Source organism: Gopherus evgoodei, chromosome 9 (genome assembly GCF_007399415.2).
Source record: "Gopherus evgoodei ecotype Sinaloan lineage chromosome 9, rGopEvg1_v1.p, whole genome shotgun sequence".
NCBI classification, from domain to species: domain Eukaryota; kingdom Metazoa; phylum Chordata; order Testudines; family Testudinidae; genus Gopherus; species Gopherus evgoodei.
In genome coordinates this window covers 30776934-30801749 of record NC_044330.1, presented here as the reverse complement: position 1 = coordinate 30801749, position 24816 = coordinate 30776934, and the positions used below count along the sequence as shown (strand labels likewise).

The 24816-nt window shown below is 40.7% G+C and overlaps 1 protein-coding gene across 4 annotated transcripts in view; it reads right to left on the bottom strand.

Moving 5' to 3' along the window:
• LOC115658031 (phospholipid scramblase family member 5-like) overlaps nt 1–21881 on the bottom strand; it is a 37175-nt gene extending 15294 nt beyond the window's left edge. For all 4 annotated transcript variants that reach the window (XM_030576490.1, XM_030576489.1, XM_030576491.1 and 1 more), the window contains exons 1-6: nt 21804–21881; nt 11128–11284; nt 6990–7141; nt 3592–3634; nt 2375–2595; nt 563–724 (exon numbers count right to left, since the gene is read on the bottom strand). In XM_030576490.1, the coding sequence (XP_030432350.1) occupies nt 563–724; nt 2375–2595; nt 3592–3634; nt 6990–7141; nt 11128–11140 (591 nt within the window). In that variant the 5' untranslated portion in view covers nt 11141–11284; nt 21804–21881. The remainder of the gene's footprint in view (nt 1–562; nt 725–2374; nt 2596–3591; nt 3635–6989; nt 7142–11127; nt 11285–21803) is intronic.
• Between the last annotated feature and the right edge of the window lie 2935 nt (nt 21882–24816).

The following is a 24816-nucleotide window of genomic DNA, read 5'->3' as shown; positions in this document are numbered from 1 at the left end:
GAGAGAAAGTGAGAAATCCAAAGCACTGTGATTGTCATGGCAAATTTTGTGCATATTTTGCTCTCCCAAACCCCTCAAATCTACTGCTTCTAAGACTTAACTGTCCTTTTGTAGAAGCAGCAGTTAAGTGGCTTTTCAATGGCAATACTACTCTTAGAATAGGTCTAAGGGTATTGAAGTCAGTGGAAAGCATCCCACTGAATTTAGTGGACTTTGGATCAGAACTTCACTGAAGGAGACTGAGATGTGATCCTGGCTCTATTCAAGTAGATGGCAACACTCTCATTGATTTCATGGGGTCCAGGATTTCACCCAGGAGAATGTTTTTTCCAGCATCTATTGTCACTCCTATCCAGGAAATGCATGTGGTAGACTCAACTTCCAGCCTAAGATCTGAGGTTAGAAATATGAACTTTGATTTGTCACTCCGTGTACTGTTGACATCTGGTTCCTACATTACAGTAGTTTTTTTTTTTTTACGTTTAAAACCTTCATTGAATGTGTCAGTCAAAAGATTATATTACTTTTAAACAATGGGCATTCTCTAGTGTATGAAACATACCTCAAAGTCTACATCTCCAAAACAGCTGCACGTTGCATAGGGGCCAATTATTTTCAATACATCTTCTTTGCTCTCATTCAGTATAGTGAATTTAGGCAGCAGAGGGTCCCAGTTCTGGACAACGTAGCCGACTATTGTACCAGGAGGGGACTGAACTTCTAACTATTAGACAAAAGTGGCATACAATAATGTGTAAATTTACAAGATTAATTGCCCTATTTTTAAATGCAAAATTTTAAACCATAAACATGGTATGAAAAGACTTCATAGGATAGTTTTAAATACATTGAACAATATTAACTTAATAACTGCTGCTAAAGAATAAAGTTTTGTATAACATGAAAAACCATATGTATACTGAAGCTAATGTATTTACAGTAATTAGTTAATATACCCAGGCCTATTTATATAGAGATGTTGATACTTCTGTACATCGATCTGCATCTCTAGTGTAAATCAAAATGCACCACTGAGAAAGTACATGGGCAAGTATATAAAGCATAAAATGATTAAATCAACATGTTGGACTAGAATATTTACCTTTCATAGCCAATGCATCTCAGAGTCAGATGCTTTATAGTAATTAGTGGTGCAATACAGAAAGAAAGTATCTGTGTTCTTATTCAAATGGAACACGCTCTTAACACAAGATTGTGGATCCTGTGAAACTGTATAGGAGTGGTATTAAGACTTTCTGTGGCAGAATCCAGGGCGCTGCAATCTAAGTTAGACTGACGCACATTAATTGAGGACCTATCTTTCCATGTACTTTACTGTCACACTATGTGATTTGCACTGTAAAGTTACTGTTAGTCTGTGACAAGTAAAATTATATTTATTGTGCTAATTGTTCCTATAGGATTGTGTTAAAAATGCACAAAAACAAGTTATTCAAACTATACACACACACACACACACACACACACATATCTCATAGGATTTATCAGGACTAATATGGACATTTTTGTACTAAACATAGCAAATAGCAAGTAAACCGCCACCAAAAAGGGGTGAAATCTTGACCTCATTTGAAGTTAGGTATTGCCCTTGATTTCCCCAAGTTTAATTTCTCATAAATATCAAAATGAGTGTTATGTAATCTGTAAGAAACGATAGTACTTTTACTATTCAGCTTGAAATTATGATACAATGTCTTGCATCAAACTGAAGAGTGGAAACTGAAACATACTACAAAAACACATACACTTCAAACAAAGCATGGCTCATGTGCACCAGTCATTGTATAAATTATTGCCCCAATCCTGCACTGAGGACTGACCTCTACATGGGCTTCATTGTAGCATTGGGGCTTATCTGAGCAGTGTTGAGTGCATGTTCTCTAATCATTTTGTGGGTCTGGACTTGCAGAGTCTAATCAGATCACTCAAACCCTCTATGTTAACATGGCAAAAACCCTATGGAACTTGCCATTCTGCTAGTCTGCATCATACCCGTAATCTGAATGAAGGCAAAAGTCAGACCTTCCTTGCCTGCCATAGGCTACCTGTAATTAATGGTCTTATTCATCATTAAGGAAGTATGTTCCTTGCCAGTTACTTGTCTTGACAATTACTATTTTTATGGATTTTTTTTTTTAAAAAGAGGAACTCTGGTCTAGCAGCCAGAGCCCAGCCTTCTGGTCTCTATGTCTCACCAGATGAAGGTGGACAAAACACAGTCCTTTCTGTGCATTTTACCCATCTGGAAAGTGGGTATACTGCCAAACTGAGAGCGGTCTCATGAGGCTTAATGAAAGTTGGTAAATAATTTGAGATACATAAATGAAAGATGCTGTTGTTATTATTCACTGACCTCTTGCATGTAGCAAGGGAACCAGCAGCTGTTACATCTCAAGGGTCTATTCACTGTGATCACCTCTCGACCGGTGTTATCGGTAATCCTTATCGTGAAAGATCGTATAGGTGAACAGAAGTTACGATCAAAGCAACCATTTTCTTCCATTGCAAAGTAAACTCTTTGTCCCAAATGGTTTTTTATCTCATATTTGCTGCAGGTCTCTGTACCAAGTATGACTAATAAAGCAAAATAGTTAGCAAGTTATTTAGTATAATACATTAGAATTAAAGGTGGCCCAAAAACACCTGATCCAAGTTCACATTCCAACCTCTGTCTCTAATGTATATTGTAAGCTCTTTGGAACAGGGACCATTTCAAAATTCCTTTAAAGTAATGAAACTATGCAATTATGCAACACTAATCAGACATTGGATTGAATCTGAACACCATGGAATCTGGAAAAATTCAGATCTATATTTTAAACCAAATTAGAGACTGTTCAGATCAGACTTTGGTTTGACTCACTATAGAATTATGAAGTTCAGATCTGGATCCAGACTTGATATCCAGAGTTCTGGTTTGGACTCATCACTAACTTAAATAGGTGAAAAGTAATTACATGATCCAGTTCAGTTTTGCTCAGTGGCAAAACTCCTATTCTTGTCATTGAGGCAGGATCAGGCCCTATGCCAATCTGCAGTGAAAAAAAATATCAAGAAACATGACATTTCATTTGCAGCAGTTAATGTTTCTAGAGTGCTTTGCAATATGAAAGTACTATATACATGCAAAGTATCGTGCATTATTGTATCACTTACAGATATCTTCTGTTTCTTTAACTCATCTGATTAGAGAGCATTACATTATTTGGTAGCATGTGAATAATTGCTAAAGAGAACAACATCTTCCCAATCCCGGAAACACTTATAAATATAAGTAGCTTTAGGCATGTGAGCAATCCCACTGAACTCATTGATGAAGAAACTTCTATGGCTGGAGTAGAGACTCATTGACTTTTTCCTCTCCTTTTATTGTGGTAGAACTGCCATAAACAAAATGAACTTTCAGCATTAAACCTATCAGTGCATGGAGGACCTGATCAAATACCCATTAAGGTCAATGGGTGTGTTTTCATTGACTTCAATGGGAAAAGGTCAGGGCATAATTTATGTTACATTTACAAAGGTATCTACATGCTGGCATTGTAAAGATGAAACTCATAGACATGGTACCTTCAAGAAGCTCCACCTGCTGGTGAATGATTATCTGGTCCAGCTGTTAAAAAAATGAAAATAAATGAAAGTACATGGTGGCACTCTTATAATTTTAAAGAGATTTGGAGTTGCCACAGTAATCACTCTCATATACCTGTCAAGGATACCATATGTTCCAGCAGACCTACATTTCCTTGCTCCTAGGCCAGCAGGGGCTGAGTACATTGGGGAGCATCCTGTGTCACTGTAGTCATCTTCTTGTTAATTCAGAGGAGTCTCAACCTGCTCAATAGGGAGCTGGTTCTACTCCATGCCAGCTGGAGGAATATGATATAAGCTGTGATGGTTATGTATTGTATGCATCCATTTGAAAGCAGTGACCCAAATGAGTTCCACTGGGGTCATGATGAGGCCAGCTGTAACTGAGGGAAATGTACAAAGGATGCAAAACCTGATTCTCTCTCCCACTCTGTCTCCTTTGTGCTGTTCTGATTATGCAAAGGTGTCTGGCCCTTTTTCCCCTGTTGAAGATTCACCTGATATGAGTGAGTCATCAGAAGGCACAGACAAGGACTTGTTGGGGACAGGGAGGAGGCATGGCCAGTGCACACTGTGCTTAAAGTTATGCTGTAAAAAACCTGGAGATTCAGAAATGGTGGACATTACATGGCATTCTAGGATGCCAAAATGAGCCAAAAAAAAAAAAAAGACTTCTCTATAAAGCCAACTTGTTGACCAAGGAGAAATGATCATATGATTGACAGATTAGAAACCCAATGATAAACAGTGAATATTTGCCATGTATTTCTGAATCTCCTCCCCAGAGCTGCTGTAATGGTTTATTATTGTCTCTCAGGTATTCTCTCTGTTTTAAGAAGGGGGTGCTAGTGCTGTAAAACTGACTGGCTATCACTTCAATGTCATTTTGACTGTAGGTCACCATACTAACAATTTAGCCTTTGGTCATTTCTTTCCCTTAAATATCTGATGGCCATCAAACATTTGGTACAAGATTTTCTCATTACTCATGGTTGAAGAAAAAAAAACATGGGATGACCACATGGGATCATAGTGCCACAGCCCCCCACTATATATCACTTCTATATTTGGCAAACCTTGTGTAATACATATTCAGAACAAGTTGCAGCCATTTAGTTTGAGTCACTCTTGCAGCTCATCCAGTTTGCAAACAGAAGCTAGTGAGATAGCCTCCATAGCCTGACACTTATCTCTGAAGTACATATGCAAATAAATGATTTCTGAATAAGGCCTTTCAACTTACAAACATTTTCTTAAGCACTTATGCTACTTGCAGCTTAAACTTCAGTAGGCATAACAAGAACCTCTTGCATCTGAAGGGAGTTTAGTATAGAGCTTTAGTACAGGTTGCCAAACATCTTGAACATTGCAGAAATGTCCCAATGTGTGAACATTGGTTTTGTACTCCAATTTGATCTTTCACAAGACAAAACATATTGAGTGATGTTAAGCTGGTAAAGCCTAGAGCTATTTTAATTTATAAATTAATTTATTATCAAATAAAAATATATCTAAGTTTGGAGAGGGCAGTAAGAATAGCAACATATCATGCTTTTTTGTTTTATTGGATTCTGTAAGAATTCTCACATTGCATCTCAAAGTATTTTACACCCTAAGATTTATAAAGGTCTATGCAACTCGCTTGACCTTAGTCCTTTTAGCAGGTTAATTATCTTTTTTATTGTTGTTGTTGTTAACGGAGGCGGTTTTGGCTGTATAACCTAAATATATCTCCGCTATAAAGGTACTGGCCCAACTTTGAAGGTATAAATGTTTGCAAGACACATTCTTTTCCTACACTTTCTTCTCTTTTGGGTACTGTCCTGTATATCTCCATAGGCTGTGAGCTCCTGGGGCAGCACAGCTGCAGAGCCCGGCCTGACCCGGTGCTCTGTGCTGTGTGGTGGCCCAGTTCCAGCTGCGTGGCGCGGCCGTAGCACCGCCAGCCACCAGCATGGTAAGGGGGCAGGGAGCAGGGGGGGTTGGATAGAGGGCAGGGGAGTTTGGGGTTGTGGTCAGGGGGCAGGGATGTGGATGGTGGTTGGGGGGGGGAACAGGGAGTTGAATGGGGGCAGGGGTCCCGAGGGACAGTCAGAAAGGGAAGGGTGGATGGGGGGCAGGGGGCAGTCAGGGGCAGGGGCTCCGGGGGCAGTCAGGAGAGAAGGGGTGGTTGGATGGGGCAGGGATCCCAGGCCACGACCCCCTCCCTTAACTGGCTCTCCATACAATTTACAAAACCCAATGCAGCTCTCAGGCCAAAAAGTTTGCCTGCCCCTGCTCTAAAATAAAGAACAGATTCTGAATGGGGTGAAAAACAATTGCTATTCCCTTTAGGTGCCCGATTTCATTAGCAATCTAATACTGACAGTGTTTTCAATAACAAATAGATACTACACGGTAATTTAGGCTGCAAATGTAAAATACATTTTTCCTAATGCGGATAGAAATAGTCTCATGTATTTATTTCAATTAAAGCCTTTATGGATTGAAACATTCCTTAGCTCTGTTACAATGTTGGAAGCCAAACTCAACATCTGTCTAGTGCATGAGACTCAGAGCTGCACATTCTAAATGATCAGACTAGTTTCACTGTCAGAACAGGGCCTGGTTCTTTCCTCCTCCCACATGCTACTGAGTGGGAATAACTGTGGAGTAAAGTATTACACAGTTTGAATAATGGCAAAAGCAGGCCTTAAGTGAAGTGCAAACAGTACTCAAACAGCATATGTGGCAAGGTGATCAGACTTTAAAATGCTTTCATTCCGAATAGTCTCAAGTGTTCCTGGGAACACAGCTGAGAATGTTTTTTGTCAAATAGACTCTTTCGTTTGAAGTGGCCTCATGGCTATGATGTTTAAAAGATAAAAAACAATTCACAATCATTGAAGCCTATTATGCCAATTATTTTACAAACCACAATTTGCTAGAGACAAGGATGGTTTTGGACACAGTCTGTATAAGTAGCTATCTAAGATGCCATATACAGGGATATTTATGGCTCTGGGAAAAGTACAACTATGGGCAGAAATCATCTGGCTAAAAGACCTTCGTGCTCCTCAAAATGTGGGCTCCATTTTAGAGCCTTGTTTTTCTCTCTATGAAGTCAATGGGAATTTTGGTAATGATTTCCATGGGAGTAGGACCGGGCTCTTAATGAGCTGGAGGGAGATTGGGGAAAAGAAAAGAGAGGTAAGGCATGACAAGGAGAGGGGAAAGAGACCCGCTTTATTGAGTCATTGAGGAATGAAAGTGAAGGCAGAAGTAACCATCCTGCTCTTCCTGCAAGTCTAAATTAATTTCAAAGTTTTGTTTCATTTCAACACAAACATAAGCTATTGAGGAAACAAAATGTTATTAAAGTTGAGAGACAACAGGACCTGGCTCAGGTATTCCAGACCAGGAGGCAAGCTGTGAGGAGGTTGTACATGTTTCCAGGCTTCTGTAGGTTCAATAGGTTTACTTTGGCTAGGAAGGTCTGGAGAACCCGGAAGATAATCCTGAAATATTTTGTTAATTTGTCCTTGAGGATCTGCAAGAAGGAAAAAAAGACAATTAAGATTTAGATTATATAATTAGAATATGATATTGTTTCCTAGCTCACTTAACTGTTTACTTTTGTATCATTTTTATGTAGCTGTATCTATCAATGAGTGTCAGAATTTTGCAGGAATGGGATTTCTATCAACTTTGTGGTAGAATGTGGATGCTGATACACAGAGACACAAAGAGAGCAAGACCATGTACATGTACCCTATATTATGCTGGGAGCTGAGTGATACCTCACTGGTGGGGCAATAGCTGCCCCTCATTCTGGGTAAATATAACACACACCACAAGACTGATCAGAAACCTGAGTTATGTGGGCAGAAGAGTTTCACCAAGGGCTGAATGCAAAGGAAGGGGGATAGCTACTGTTTGAGAGAGCTGTGTGACACAGAGAAGGAGCAGAAGCACCATAGCTAAAGAAGGCAGCATCAGAGACAGTCTGAGAAGTGCTTGTCATGTGACCCTGTGAGAAAGATATGAGAGAGCACTTTTGGGTAGAGTCCTGGTCGGAAAGGGGCTTGGAACTTTGAGCAGAGAAACTGTCTTCCGATCTTTGATTCCTGTGTGCAGGGAATCTGGACTTCATAGTCATTTTTTCTGTAAACAAATGGGATTGCATCAAAGAAATACCTATCATTAATTTCTCCTCCTAATGGAAACAACCCCACAAGACTGCTTGTGTCAAATGGGGTAACAGTTTATATACTGAGAGTGCCTGTGCAGTATTCTCTTCAATGTTTATGGTTTTATTAGTGCATGATAGTTTCTTTCAGATTAAGCCTCTCTAGAAAGTAAATGACTTGTCTGGGATCTGTGGTTCCCAAAGCTGGCTTTTTTAAAAGGATATCAGTGGCTGTATTCTTGTTACAATGGTTGGGCATGATTCTCCACACTGACAAAATGGTTTTAACCAATGTAATTCCATTGATTTAAATGGTGTTACACCAGAGTGAAATTAGAGTATTAGAAGATGAGGCTTTATCAGTCTGTGTACTTAGGGATTGATCCTGAAAATACACACTATTACTATATACTGTTACTCACACCTTCTTGTCAACTGTTTGAAATGGGCCATCCTGATTATCACTACAAAAGTTTTTTTCTCCTGCTGGTAATAGCCCACCTTAATCAATTAGTCTCAGAGTTGATATGGCAACACTCATTTTTTCATGTTCTCTGTGTGTGTGTGTGTATGTGTATCTTCCTACTGTATTTTCCATTGCATGCATCTGATGAAGTGGGCTTTAGCCCATGTAGAAGGGCCGACTCACCCCTGCAGCACCTCCTGCTGGTCGTCCTCAGGAATTTGCTTAATTTCCAGCCTGGAGTGCCCTCTGCAGGCCAGTGATCTGACTGTCCTCTGGCCCCAAGCCCCTCCCTGGACCCCAGTGCCCTTTTACATGGGGTTCTGCTCCCTGGTAGTAACCCCTCAGTCTTAGGGTCTCCCCTGCCTGGGGAATCCTCACCCACTATCCTCACCTCGCCAGTCATTGTCTAGCCCCACGCCCTGGGGCAGACTGCAGTATCTGGCAACGTTGGGTTTGGACCTGCTGCTGCCTTGGCCTACCCCTGGGCTGCCTTCTGCAACCCCCAGTACCTGCTAGCCCAATGCTAGGCCACAGCCTGGGGCTTTCCAGGCTGGAGCGCCCCAGCTCCTCAGCCTTTCCCCAGCCCTGCTTCACTTAGGAACCTTGTGTCTAACTCCCTGTAGCCAGGCCCTTCTCACTCTACAGCTAGAGAGAGACTAACTGGCTTCTGGCTTCCCTGGCCTTCTTATAAGGCCCTGTTGCTCAGTTTGAGGCATGTCCCCAGCTGCAGCCACTTCCCCCAATCAGCCCAGCCTAAAGGCTGCTTTCTCCAGCCACAGCCTCTTCCCAGGCTATTTTTAACCCCTTCCGGGCAGGAGCAGGGGACCACCCAGCTACACCCACGAAAGCTTATGCTCAAATAAATTTGTTAGTCTCTAAGGTGCCACAAGTACTCCTCGTTCTTTTTATTAGACACACAGTGTTTGTTACCTTGGGTAGTCCCATTTAAGGTAATGAGACTACTTATACTTGAAATGGCTGTACGATTGGGCCCTATCTTACATCGCCAAACGCCACCAAAGTCAATAAGTGTGCATGTATATAACAGAAAGAAAAATCTATCTTATGAGCCCAATTTGGATCTCACACTGGTTTTACCACTGATTTCAGTGAGCTAAATTAGTTATACTGGCATAAATGAAAGCAATGCTAGGCCTATTGTGTTTAAATAACACAGCATTTTATTAAACTGAGCCTCCACACTTAGATACTGTGAGTGTCCCCAAACAAATCGTTTCTATCAAGTGTGCTACAATACTTATGCAGAACGGGGTTTTAGCACCAGAAGGAGCTGTGGCTTTAAAGTTTTCCTTTGCTGTTATGGGTTTAAATGAGATCCTTCAGCATTATTTGAACATAGTGTAGCTGATTCATCGTTTAATCATATTTTGATCTTAATTTATCTTTGCAGCTACTGCTTTCTTTCAAAGTCTGAGACCACAGGACAAAGAAGGAAGCCTTTTGAATTTCTATCTGGCTTTTAAAAATGTATAACTGGGTTATGAATATTTTATAGGTGCTTCTGCATCATTTCACCTCACAGGCTACTGTTGTTGCTCTAACTCTTGTTACATGAAATGCCATGAAGTCTTATTGGCCAAGTGCTAGTGTCATTCTTGAATAGTAATAAGAAATAAAATGACAAACTGCAGTTTTGTCCATCACATTTAAGTTATCAAAAAATCAAACAGCATATACATTAAATATTGATGGAAATCTAAAATACTTTGAAGCTTTGTCTATTTTTGTGCTTATTTTGTGAAGGTATTTTTCTATTTCACTTATGGTAAGTGAACATTTAAGATAAACAAACAGATTGGACAGTATAATCATAATTTGTAGAATTACTGGCCACTGTCTAGAAGTGTATTATCATGTTTCTTTACTGTGGAAACTCTAGGCTAGAAGGCTACATTATTCAGCTGTTTCTGCTAACTACTGTACATTAAAAATATACATTACAAATTCCCCATTATAACTTCAATAGAAATATGCAAGTCTTCACACTCCAAAAGAAGAATATTTCAAAGCATGCAGCAATAATGCTATAAAAACTACTTGGTACCCAAGAACATCCTTAGTGTTAAGTAGCATTGCATTTACAAAGTTCTAGCAAAAAGATAGCCAAAAACTGACAATCCTATATAGCAAATTGTTGGAACTCTGCTAGACTCCCAAATTCTGCTCCCACTGCACCTGTACAACTCCATGGGGTATCTTCAGTGGAGTTGTATTGACATAAAGGAGATCTGAATCTTGGCTGTTTCTGTTCAGTAATATCATTTGATAGTATGTGCAAATGAACTTAGAAGGATTTTATGATTGACTGACTGCAATTTTCACTTGCAGTTCTGAGGAGTCAACTGTCTCCAGCTACAGACAATACATGTCAAGAATGAACCCAAATATAGCTAATCTGACTAAATGCAATTAATCTTCAAAGATTTCCTTTGTTATTTGGTAGCAGGACTGTGACACATCTTGAAAATGAGCATCACCTGCTAACACACTATTTTCAAAGTAGACTATGGAAGAAGTGTGTGCAAAATATATTAACCTTGGATCAGTGCATACCCTTTCCACATATTCAATGCCAACTATACAAGCACTGGTACACACAGAAATATGAACAAACACCTCACAGGTTACATGCAAATGCTACTTTTTATTTCATATATTTTATTCAATTAACATTTTATTATCAATTTTACTCTCCTTAGGAGCATCTCATATTCTGAAAAACAAAAAAGGTGAAACAACCATGCTTTGGATGATGTGGCTTTACTCTGAACCCCTCTCATTTAATAAAATTGCTGGAAATTTAAAAGACTGCAGTTTTCTGTAAACATCATATAAAAATACAGGCTATATATGCATTTACCTTGAGAGGCCATGAAGCTGCCTGAGTCACTTCTTCAAAGGAAGCCAGGTTAAAAGAAAAGGCTTTTCTTGTTGCAGCAAGGGGGGTGGAGGAGAAGAAGCACAGCATGCACAAAACTTCAGAGGGTCTGTCTACTTCATGTCAGCTTACAAAAGAACTGGAAGGAAATGTTATCACCTTTCTTATGTTCCAGGACTATGCATTTTATGTGGATGGACAACAGGGGGAGATGGTGCTAGCAAACAAGAAAAATATTACTCATTTTAAAGTCATTTTGAATCAATGACAACAAGAAAGGGGCATCACCAGTACAAAGAAGTAAACTTTAAGGGCCCACTGGTTAATTTAAACACATGGATAAGACCTAAGATTCTCCTTTACACTGTACTGTGTCTGTTTAGGTATTTGTATTCTAAGACTAGACAAATTCTGTCTTTGTAATTCTGTCTTTATGTTTCCATTTTCCCAGGACATCTACTAAGGATAAAAGAGCTGGTGGTTTCCTCACAATGAAAGTTTCTACAGTTCAGAGAAGGAAGACCTACATAAGATTTTTCATTTTATTTATTTTTCCTTGTAGCATCAACTTCCTCTAACCAAGGAGGCTGGCTTTTCTACGAAATGAGATCGAGAACAGGAAAGCACCTGCTCTCTGTGCATGGATCTAGGATCTGTTGTACACAGTGCATTGTTCAAACTACACTTATGCAGTTAAAAAAATGGAAAATTTTGCTCCAGATGAAGCCTACTTTAAGTCCAAATGTCATGCTAGTAATTACCTGCATTGCACTGACAGAGAAAGGGAGAGAGGGAGACACAGTAACCTTGACTTGCCAGCTCATATTTCTACCTCAAGTGACCAAGTCACCATGTAGATCATACCCATGTGATCTGTAGATAGACATGATTCATGACTGCTGAAATGGTGGAGACTATAAATAGTGTCAGAAGACAAAGTATTTGGGGCCAAATTCTGCTCTCATATACACTCGTTCAAATCCAACTGATTTGAGAGGGTTTGCTCAGGTGTAAATAAGCAGAATTTGGTCCACTGTTTACAATTCAGGCAAGTTTCTGAGAAGCCTCTTTTAAAAAATTAATAAGCTCAAGCTGATTTTTACTGACAGGAGTTCTAATCAGAGTACTACACACAAAGACTCCAATCCTGCACTGTAATGTCTTGGAGCGTACTCACCCAGTGGGGGAATCTCAGATAGCACAGAGTTATTGTAGGGGCTCCTATGACACCCCCTCCACCCTCCCTCCAACTATGGTGGGAAGTAGGGGAGAATACGGTGTGGCTAGGCATCCCTGCACCCCAGAAATTCTGGGTTGCCGATACTGACAAGGCTATATAAATTCTGCCTTGAAAATGGCTCAAAGCCGTGCACACCCAGAATCAGGGATTGGGAGGAGACAAACATTGCTTAAGGACACATTGTGACTTCCCTCCTTTTCCCCCTCCCACCCAAGTTGGTCTGGTGCAGAAAGTAGAGGCCCAAGAATCTGACCCAAGGAGTAAACACAAATAAAACTTAGGAAACAATCTGAAGTAAACAAGGACGGGCAACTCCTGATGGAAAGTGGTGACCTTAATAAACTTGGAAGCTAAAGGTGAAATTTTCAAAGGCACTTCAGAGAGTTGGCTGCCCAACTCCCACTGACACTTTTAAAAATGGTTACAAAGGGTTAATTCACACCCAGACACCACAATAAAAATCACTTTTGCCTGTATGCAAAACCAGCTTTATTTCATCAACCAAATATACATAGAGCTATTTGGATTTTTTTTCTACAAAAGCTTTTGGAAACTCATCTAGTAAAGAAAGAAAAGATTTCCTTAAACTCCCCCCTCCCACCTCAAATGAAAAAACAAAAACCTTGACTCTAAAGCAAGAGGAAAGAAATATCATGGACAGTTGTTTCAAGCAGCTAAAATGCATTTAAGAAAAGGTAAAAATACATGATGTTTTTGGATTAAAATTTTAACAAAACAGTCTCTATTAAAATGTAATCTACAATGTGGTCAAAGGGAAAGCTGACTAGGAACTGAAGGAGCAGCTGGACCTACAATGAAGAAATATGAGATGCCAGAACAGCTCACTTTCCAGCCACAGCAGTACCGAACCCAGGTACAGCATGCCTGTAATGTGCTCAGGAATCTCACCGTAATTTATCTCCTTGGATGTATGAGTGAGTGATGATGCTCTCCAATGGCTGGCTCACAGAGTGGATATGAAACTGTTAGCACTACTAGCTAAAGGAACTTTTCAGCTTGAGACCAATGTTTTAAGAGCTTGAGGATCAGCTCTCCATATGTGCTTTCTATAGTGATTATTTCTGTCTGCAACACATGGACATTAGAGACAAGGTAGGTGATGTAATATCTTTTATTGGACCAACTTCTGTTGGTGAGAGAGATAAGTTTTTGAGCTACAGAGAGCTCTTCTTCAGATCTGGGAAAGGAATTCTGAATGTCCCAGTTAAATGCAAGGTGGAACACTTGTTTGGCATAAATATTTAGCACATATTCTAAGCTGTGTGTGATTTGAAAGTTTCTCTCTCTCACAAACAGAAGTTGGTCCAATAAAAGATACTACCTTGCCTGGTTTGTCCCTCTAATATCCTGGGACAGACTTGGCTACAACATACAACGCATGGACTTGTCACAGTGAAACTTTGTAGTGTGCACAAATAGTCCAACTGGGCCAATTTTAGCCCCTGCCCAATCATCCATATGCCCTTGTGGCAGTGTATAAGGTGCTGTTCAGGAGCTCTGAGGGTCTATGAGAGAATTACTAGGTGCAGGAGCAGTCTGGAGCCAATGTAAGTTTCCTAGATTCTCTCCACCACCTCCTCCTCTGCCAAGCCTTGGAGGAGACATGCTGAGAGGAAGCTGGGGGCAGAAGACTAGGGGACATGCTTGTAGTTCTCTGCAAGATTCTTTGGAGATTCTGGGCTGCTCTGAAGCCCACAGGCAGAGCTGGGAAGGCTGTCATTAGTTGGAGCTCCCCAGGAGTTCCTCTTACTTGTGCTGGAGGCTGTTTCAGCACCTGAGGCAGCCCAGAATCCAACCAGCTCAAAGGTGGTGTAAAGTCACCTTTGCCTGTCTTCCCCACTCCTACTGGTACTACAAGTTTTGTGCAGGTGCAGCACAGAATCCAACTCATTAACTCCAGGTGCAATGATTTTACTCCTGTGTTTATAGGAACAGGCCTCTGGATCAGTATGTATTTATTTCTCTTTCAATCATTTCGTATGAGGATTAGCTAAAGTAGTGCCCTCCTCAGTGTTTACTTATGGAACCTTTATCTGTTCTACAGTAATTCCTCTGCCAGAAGTGGAGGCAAGAAATAAGTATAGACAGAGTCAGGAAATAATGGCCTTGACTTGCATTAAAAATGGTTCATTTGCATGCATACAATCTACAGACGCCAGAAGGGAGGAGTCATTTTCATTACTGTTATTTCTAAAGTACTGTTGGTGTGGATGGTGCTTTGAGAGTCATAAAATAATATGTCCTTGCCACAAAGAGCTTGCAATCTACACTTCTGCTTCTGGTGTAATTTCTAAATACTTACCTCTTAGCATTTTCTAAAAGTTCTAAAACTGGGTACTTTGTTGGTTTAAAGCAGATCTTATTTGTTTGCTCTTTTCTTTCACAGATTTACCCATTTTTCTATGCTCACCCTTTGTCCTGTTTTGTTTCCCGTTGTTTTATTCTGCTGCCATCTTTCTAGTAAGTTTGGCTACTTGTTTTCTGTATTCACATAGTTTTTTTTTGTTTACATAGTTCCTTTCATTCCAAAGAATGTTAATTTTTTTTTCCAGACGCTAGGTGGGATTTTCAAAAGCACTCAGGCATTGGTCTGAATCTGCTCCTACTGAAGGGAATAAGATTTTCACCATTAACTTCAGTAGCAGCAAACTGAAGGCAATGCTAAGTGCTTTTGAAACCACTCCACATATATAGCAGCTGTTTTACCCCGCCATGAAATGCAGTCATTTCTGGGTAGAATGAGACTTGGTCAGATTAGTTAATTGTTTAGAACTGTCACTCCCTTTTCCTTTTAAAATGGAAAATAATGTAAAATTGAAATCCAGGCTGGAAGCTAAGCAGATTTTAAAGTATTTAATTTTTCACTTTTTAACCTTTGATTGTTTTGTATTCATTTTAATGGAGGAAGGTGTCAGAGTCACATATCTATTCTTTCTACATCATCATTTTTCTGTTCCCCATCCACATGCCTCAGTGACACATATTTTTGGCTGGAGCATGGGAAAAGAATGATTATAATGCTGTTAAATGGTTTGAACAGCAAAGGGCATTATGGCTACAAAGAAATCTCCCCATAGGAGTCTACTTATAGTTTGAGTATTTCTACTAAATTTCACCCAGTTTTCTTTCTCGAAGGGCACTGATTATCTGTACTCTAACCAAAAACTGGGTTGCCAATATTTAAAAAGGGCTCTAGATCCTGGCAATTACAGACCGGTAAGTCTAACATCAGTAACGGGCAAATTAGTTGAAACAATAGTAAAGAATAAAATTGTCAGATACATAGAAGAACATAAATTGTTGGGCAAAAGTCAACATGGTTTCTGTAAAGGGAAATCATGTCCTATTAATCTATTAGAGTTCTTTGAAGGGTCAACAAACATGTGGACAAGGAGAACCCAGTGGACGTAGTGTACCTAGATTTCCAGAAAGCCTTTGACAAAGTCCTTCACCAAAGGCTCTTACGTAAATTAAGTTGTCATGGGATAAGAGGGAAGATCCTTTCATGGATTCACAACTGGTTAAAAGACAGGGAACAAAGGGTAGGGGAATAAATGGTAATTTTTCAGATAAATTTATGGAGGTTAAGTCCATTAATGGCTATTAGCCAGGACAGGGAAGAAATGGTGTCCCTAGCCTCTGTTTGTCAGAGGGTGGTGATGGATGACAAGAGAGCGATCACTTAATCATTGCCTTTTAGGTTAACTCCCTCTGGGGCACCTGGTATTGGCCATTGTCAGCAGACAGGATGCTGGGCTGGATGGACCCTTGGTCTGACCAGGTGTGGCCATTCTTATGTTCTTAACTCACTGAACAACTACCTCCAACATGCAATGGCAAAGTCTTCTACTAAGTACTTGTCACACTCTTCACCTACAGCTATACAGTGCACATGTGATGGCTGCCTTGTTGGCTGACACACCAGGGATTCAGCCAGGGACCTTCAGAGCTAAAGGCATGAATTGCTACAACTTGAGCTAGAATTCCAAGGCTTTTTAACTGAGGCTTGTACCTGACTCATGTCCTCTGAGAATCAGCCACAGAAGGGAACCCGTACTTCATTCACCAATAGACTACATGTGAACATCCACAGGTTCTGCAATGGAAGCCTATGGTGGAATTCTGGTAGATTCATATTCTCTAATACAGGGGGATGTTGTTTATAGGAAGGTAAAATCTAAATACTGATCTGTTTCAGTGTATCTATCTCACTGTCCTAACTGTAATTTCACTTACAGTGAAACTTTGCTTAGAGTGAATGTCTGAAAAAAATGTTTCTTTTGAAAAGGCAGGCCCTGTTATCAGTGGGATGTGAAGGTTTGAAGTTGCAGGCCAGAAGCAGCTTTGTGGAGCTAGGACTTCTTTGTTGTTGTTTTCAAAGAAGGAAGAATGTTTTGGGATCATACATTTAACAAGCACTTAGAGCAGTCACTTTCTGTGCTCCACCTTACACTGCTCCCCTCCTAGGGAATAAAATAATGATAAAACCATGACAAATATACACAGCTTGTATAGATCGGATCAGCTGATACACAGGCTTTGTCTGAAAAATTATGATCTCTGAACATGATCCCACACTCCTGATGTAAGCACAATTCTCATTAACCACACAGGGAGTTTACCTGACTAGCAAATGCATAACTCAGTAAATTGTAGACAGCTATATCAAAACTCCCTTGCTCAGAAACACCAATATAGTCCGCAGTATCATTTAGAATCACAGTCATGTCTTCTTAGAACATTCCTGCCCGGAATTACTCATGTTCAAAATATAACTGTGTTAATATGTTAAAATCTGTAGAAAAGATTTTTTAAATTATTAATTCTATAAGAAATTATATTGTGTTTGTTTAATGTGACATCCTGCCCTGCTCTAATCCCTAAGAAGATGTCAATAACAAATCAAACCTAATTTTAAAAAATCCACAGTAATACAACACTAAAACTTGATCTATAAAAAGCTTATGTGAACCTATAAGAAACTAGCTGATCTCCTTAAGTGTTGGCTCTTATAGAGTGCTGTGATGAGTTGAGGAACAAAGGGATTATGGAAGCTGGAAAGAAGCATAGAATCATAGAACTGGAAGATACTTCTAGAAGTTATCTAGTCCAGTCCCCTGCACTCAAGGCAGGACTAAGTATTATTGAGATCATCCCTGACAGGAATTTGTCCAACCTGCTCTTAAAAATCCCCAATGATGGAGATTCCACAACCTCCCTAGCCAATTTATTCCAGTGCTTAACTTCTCTGACAGTTAGGAATTTTTCCTAATGTCCAACCTAAACTGCCTTTGCTGCAATTTAAGCCCATTGCTTTTTGTCCTATCCTCAGAGGTTAAGAAGAACAATTTTTCTCCATCCTCCTTGTAACAACCTTTTATGTACTTGAAAACATGTCCCCTCTCAGTCTTCTCTTCTCCGGACTAAATAAACCCAATTTTTTCAATCTTCCCTCATAAGTCATGCTTTCTAGATCTTTTATCATTTTTGTTACTCTTCTCTGGCTTTTCTCCAATTTGTCCACATCTTTCCTGAAATGTGGCACCCAGAACTAGACCACAATACTCCAGTTGAGGCCTAATCAGCATGGAGTAGAGTGGAAGAATTACTTCTCGTGTCTTGCTTACAATACTCCTGCTAATAAATCCCAGAATTATGTTTGCTTTTTTTGCAACAGTGTTACATTGTTGACTCATAGCTTGTGATCCACTATGACTCCCAGATCTCTTTCCGCAGTACTCCTTCTTAGGCAGTCATTTCCCCTTTTGTATTTGTGCAACTGATTGTTCCTTCCTAAGTGAAATACTTTGCATTTGTCCTTATTGAATTTCATCCTATTTACTTCAGACCATCTCTCCAGTTTGTCCAGATCATTTTGAATTTTAATCCTATCCTGCAAAACACTTGCAAACCCACCCAACCTTGTATTGTCTGCAAACTTTATAAGTGTACTATGTATGCCATTATCTAAATCATTGATGAAGATATTGAACAGAACTGATCCCTCCAGGACCCCACTCATTATGCCCTTCCAGCCTGATTGTGAACCGCTGATAACTACTCTCTGGGAACAATTTTCCAACTTTATGCACCCACCTTATAGTAGCTCCATCTAGGTTGTATCTCCCTAGTTTGTTTATGAGAAGGTCATGCGAGAAAGTATCAAAAGCCTTACTAAAGTCAAGATATACCACATCTACCGCTTCCTCCTATTTAAAAGGCTTGTTTCCCTGTCAAAGAAAGCATCCCAAAAGCACAAGTTTTTCCAATTGAGATAAAGGAACAACGCCTTTAGATGTGAGAAAAGTAGTGAACTATTACCATTGCTGAGGCCAGCCACTTGTGGGAGACATGATCACACTGACTAACCCCATGTACTATTACACAGCACACACAGTATTGCTTGAAGAAATCTTCTTTGGCAGTAATGAGCCTACCATTAGACATCTTACATGAAATAAGAAAACATCACAGACTCTTTTATAGCTAAGTGAATGAGGAAAAAAATCAGCTATATCAAATGGAGGACAAGAGGTTTAGGTGATCTAGTGCATACAAAACCAGGATATGTATGCAACGTATTTTGTACACTGATAATGATGGATGAACTTCAAAAGGTTTGCAATTCAGTTGCTAAGGCCAGGTTCCACAAGAGTGGAAGGGCTCAATGGGCCCTGTCAGAAAGGCTGAGTACTATTACAGTCCTCACACACGTTCATTAGAGACAAGTCACCCATCCATAATGCATTTGCTTAATTGTCCAATTTGGTTTCAAAGGGGTAGAGTTTTTCCTAATCCAATCTGCTAATCAGTGTATGACCTGAAGCATGAGGACCAACAACCTTTATCATTTTTATCCTGGTTAGCAGAAGCTCGCTTTGAATGGGTGGATGGGGGAGAAGACAGAGGTGCACAGTGAAATCCAAACATGCTAAGCACCATATTAAGTGTGGGGAGTGAGGAGTCAGGGGAAGCGGGAGGAAGTTGCGGTGAGTGCTCTGCTTGGGAAGTGGGGGGAGTCAGGGTAATGGGGGATATTGTGGTGTCAGGGATAGGAAGGGGAATCAGGATGGATGCTTTGCATAGGGTGACTTGGCCCAATCACCTCTAGCTCTCTAGCCTGACCCAAGGTACCTCAGTGGCCGCTCCAGCCCCTCTAGATCCTGCTCTTGCTTCTGCTCCCAGCAGCCATGGAGCCCTGCCTGAACCATCTGAAACAACTTGCTTAAAAATGCCACCCAAGGGTGGAAACATAAAGCAGCCCCCATAACATTACCATTGGCCCCTCACCAGTTCTGCTGACCCAGTGGCTAGTGTAACTGCAGAGAGCTACTCATCTAGCCTGCTAATCTCAATATTATTTAAAATTCAGAGAAAGAAATGTTAGAGGAACAAAACAAAAACTTTGACTTTTCTGCTCCCATCTCTCCTCCCACAACCTAATGTACCTACAAACCACAAAGTAAGGGATCAATCCTGTGATGTCTTGAGTGCCCTTAGTTACCATTCAAGTCAACAGGAGCTGAAGAAGCTCAATGCCTTGAAGACCTGTACCCTAAGGGCTAGACAGTGGCTTTGTGTCTGCCTTGTGCTTAGCTGCCCTGATCTAGCAGCAGAGTAGGGACTAGACTGTAATTGTGAGAGTCAAAGTCTGTTTTTTGGGTCTCTCACTTTGTTCTGTGGAGGGGAAGGGGAGTAATATGCACCATCTCATACCTGCTGCAGGGTATTTGTCCCTCTGTGCTGGATACAGGGGGAAGAGTCAAAACTCCAGGCTTTCCCCACCTCTGATTGCCCACTGACTGACTACATGCATGAGCGTGGAAGGTAGCAGCCCCACAGAAGCTAATCTCCCCTTTACCCTGTGATCTGTAATAAGAGTACCTGATGTAAGGGAGTATGGTGTTGCCCCTGTATTCCCCTGCACAGGCCCATACAGTGGCTCACACATGACATGTTGTGATGTGCGAGCCAAAGGGCCATTGAAAACATTAGGTTATTTCAAGTAAGTGCTGTGAAACACAACCGAATCCTCACCAAGCAGATTATAATTAGGCTTGCAAGGATTAGATTTTTATTGGTAAATGTCAATTTCATTGGTACATACACAAACCAACAAAAATATTTCTATCAATAATAATCAAAATTTACAGCTAGGTGAAGAAAGAAAAAGACTATCTTCAAGCTTCTGAGAGTTAGATTTAAGGCTATATACTTTGTATGTTTTGACAAGATGTTGACAATTTTGGTTTTAACTGTTTTAAAGCTTTAACTTATTGAATCTCAATGCCTACTGTCGTTAAATAATTATTGTTTGACGCTCCCATTGTCTGACTCCCCATAATTTCCTACCACTATGAACATTTAAATCAATACAAATGTTAAAAAATGCTTAAAATAAAAATCAATATTATTCATCAAAATTATAAACAAATAAAAATTGAATTCTGCCAACCGTAATTCTAATAAGTACTCTGACAGCAGAGGAGAGCAGCAGTACCCTGGATAACATGCAGCTAGAGGAGGATTATAAAATAAGCCTCAGTGCCATTTTATGTTCTATTTTCTTAACATACAAGTCCGGTTATTACCATCACCATCCTTAGGAGCATCTCTTGTTCATAGGAACCTATGTAATTTCTCTCCCTTTCCAGGGATAGGGAAAGCCGATGAGCATTGAAGTTAAGACTCAGGGCTTGTCTACATCAGAAAGTTGCAGCGCTGGTGAGGGAGTTACAGCGCTGCAACTTAGGAGGTGTACACATCTGCAGGGCACCACTAGTGCTGCAACTCCCTGTTTGCAGCGCTGGCCGTACTCCCGTTTTGTCTCGGGTGTAGAGGATCCAGCGCTGGTGATCCAGCGCTGGTAATCAAGTATAGACACTTACCAGCGCTTTTTTTGACCTCCGTGGAATAAGCAGGTATCCCAGAATACCTGAGGAAGCCTCTGGTAATCAAGCTGGTCTCCTTCCCCGGCTTGCTCTCGCGTTCCCCGAACCCCGAGCAAGTAGGTCTCCTTCCCTGAGGTTTGCTGGGTGGTTCCGGGAACGCGAGAGCAAACCGCGGCGAAGCTGGTCTCCTTTCCCGGTTTGCTCTCGCGTTCCCCGAACCCTCCTTGAAGCCGCCCAACAGCGCTGCAGTGTGGCCACATCTAACACCACTTGCAGCGCTGGTTGCTGTAAGTGTGGCCACTCTGCAGCGCTGGCCCTATACAGCTGTATTAATACAGCTGTAACAACCAGCGCTGCAAAATTTTAGATGTAGACATGGCCTCAGACTGTGGCTGTGTAATAACAAGCTTCATTTTCAAGTTCCAGATTTTCACCCTTTCTGTCGTGCTTTTCTGAACTGGAAAAATCAATTGCTTAAATCTGTAAGCATCTCAGATGGGTCTCACCTGGTTTCTGAGGGGTCTAGTTTCTGCGTGGGTCTACAGCAACTCCATCCCACTGAACATGCCTGCAGTTATGCTGGCATACTGCAACAAGCACACTAGCATCTGCAGCACCAGTGAAGCAGCTCTCTTCAATAAATTGACTGCCCTGGCAGCATACCCATTCCACACTGCACTGTGCAGCAGTTTTCAGTAGTTCATCCTTTGGCCATGATGCCTGTAGTTTAGCATTGCAGTTCTCTGAAGCTAAATGCTGTGCATTTGTTTAAATAAAAATGAAGAAAACCTTTAAAGTAACAATTAACTGTTCAGTAACTAATCCACTGTTTATTTTGGCATTTAATTGAATTAGGAAGGAGTAGGTCAGGATAATTTAACCTTAAAATGCTCATGACAGAAGAGACCGGGAAATCCTGTAAAATCCCATAGTTAGTAATGATATTTGTATATTGAAAATTTATTGGATCTTTTAGGGTTTATCTTCAGAAATGATTGTATAGGTTAGAGTCTGAAAATACATTGGATGGGGGAGCAAGCTCCCAAACTAACACAGGAATCAATTGGGTCAAAACCTAAAATGGCTTCTGCATTCCCCTACTGCAGAAACATCATATTTCTGTTGCACCAGAGGGGACAATAGAGGAGGTTCTTTACACTGCAACACTAAGTGGGAAAAAGGAGATTATGGCGCAGGTATGGAAAATCTATATGGCTCACAACAATGTAGGTAGCTTTGTCTTCTATTTTCCCCCATTTCCTGGAATAGCCAATCACAGTCCCCATATACAGGATTGAAGGCCATGAAGAACCTCATGGCACTGAGAATTCTCTCACTCAGCACCATTGCACCTCAGCACATTTTTCTTCAGAACCTAGCCCTTTACTTGCTTTTCAGGATTTGGTTCAAAGGGCAGAGAAGGAGAGGAATGTTTGGCTGATGAGAGGAAATTGTTTTATCCACTAATTGCCAAAACTCTTTCATGCACCGCTTCCTTCCTTAACAAAAATATCCCTGTGCCTCTCACGCTCTACAGCTTACAAATACAGTGCTAGAGGTTATTCTAATGTAACTTCTGGGCTGACTGGGACCAGGAAGAACCAGAAATCTTTCAAGAAAGCCTGTTCTTGTAAAATGTTCAGGCCAGTTTAGTCCACTAAAGATCTCTGAATACTTCAGATAACCACCTTATAAGCAATCAGACTTCTCAGAATTTATCTGAGCCAAGGGAAAACAATAAGCATCTGCTTTTCAGAGGTATTCAGTATCCACAAGTCTAGCTGAGCTCTAGGTGCTCTGCACCTCTGAAAATAAGGCCCAAGATTCTGTCAGGGGTTTGTCCAGCATTAATATAAAATTATTATACCAGTATTTCAGTGCAGTGAAAAAATAATGGGGAAAACATACTACATTAATGTACAATGACTCTCTAAAAGGATATATTGAACTCCACACCATGATCTCCGGTTCACTTAACAAATCAAATCAAGATTTTGTAGACCTTCCAATATAACAATCTAGTCCTGAAAGCCAAACTGTTTCCTTTTTTTGCTTTCTACATTCTTACAGGTCATTGACTCCTGAAGACCATCACAACAGTAATGGTCAATTTCTCCGTCACTGTTTCAGTAACATATTTTGTTTTTTACGGGACAGGGTTGTTAGCCCTGTGCCTAACCCCCAATCTGGAGGACCAGGGTGTCTGTTTTGTCTGCCCCTCCCCCAAAGACAAATCTGGCACGGTTGAACCTACCAGGAGCAAAAAGACTCCGCCAACATAGACTCTGGGGATTGTTAGAACATGCAAGCTGTCCCACCATGACAAGGCACGGACACCAGAGGAACTGTCTTAATTCCATACAACCTACCTCAGAAAAATCCTCTGTATCTCTTGGCCCAGAACAATCTCAAACCAAGATTTATTGACACAGTGCAGCCAAGAGGATCTGAGCACCATCGTTGCCAGGAGGCATTGGATATGGATTGGTCATGTGCTTCAGGTGGAAACTGATTCCATCACCAGAGCAGCAATAAGATGGACACCTGAAGGCAAGCGAAAACGCCGCCACCTGAAAACAACATGGTGAAGAGCTGTGAAAGCTGAGCTGAAAAACCTGAGGCACAGCTGGGGAAGCATTGAAAGACTTCCCAGAAACAGACAGGAGTGGAGGAGCTTTGTCACTGCCCTAAATGCCAGAGGCATAAAAGGAACATGATGATGATGATGATGATGATGACATGATTACAGCCATAAAAGTTCTGGTACCAGAATGAAGGTGGCTTTCTTGGTGAGGAGGCACAGAACAAAATATGACTCTTTTCTGAAGCCTGCTCTGTCCCTGAAAATCCTTTTACTTAGGTTAGTTCAACTGTGGTTCCTCCTCTAGTTAGAGAGAAGATTAATATTTAGGCAGACTCTATACCCCACTAAATTGGAATATATCTCTGTTCTTTTTTGTGTCTGTCTGAAGATGAAATTAGTGTTCATGTAAGTTGTCTTAACAACAGCCCTGGGCACTGAGTCTTTATCAAGGCAATAGGAAAACATGGACAGGTACTGACAGTGTATGTTTCCCCCACATTACCCTAGCAATATCCCATCCTCAGAGGATAGTTCAATCTTCAAATGCACTCTGTCTTTGGCCTCTGGCCAGACGGCTCACAAGAAGGCCAGTGGTTGTGATAGTTGTGGTATGGTCACCCATTTCCTTGGAGGAAATGAACAGAGAACAACAACTTATTTCAATCAGCTATTAGAGTTAAAGTTTGCAAATTAATCTCTACTGGTGTGGATCACAACTCATCGGCCTTCCAAAACCCGGTAAAGACCCAAACCAGGCATCAAGTTACTGCCTGATATTGCTGCATTCTGTGTGTCTCAAGGTTCTAGAGTGCCTAATTTTACAGTGAATAACACCAGAGGTGAAGAACATCTTGAATGTTGAGGAAGCAGGCTTTCAACAAGGTCGAAGCACATGTGACCAAGTACTTGTGCTAACTCCATTAATCAAAAACAGT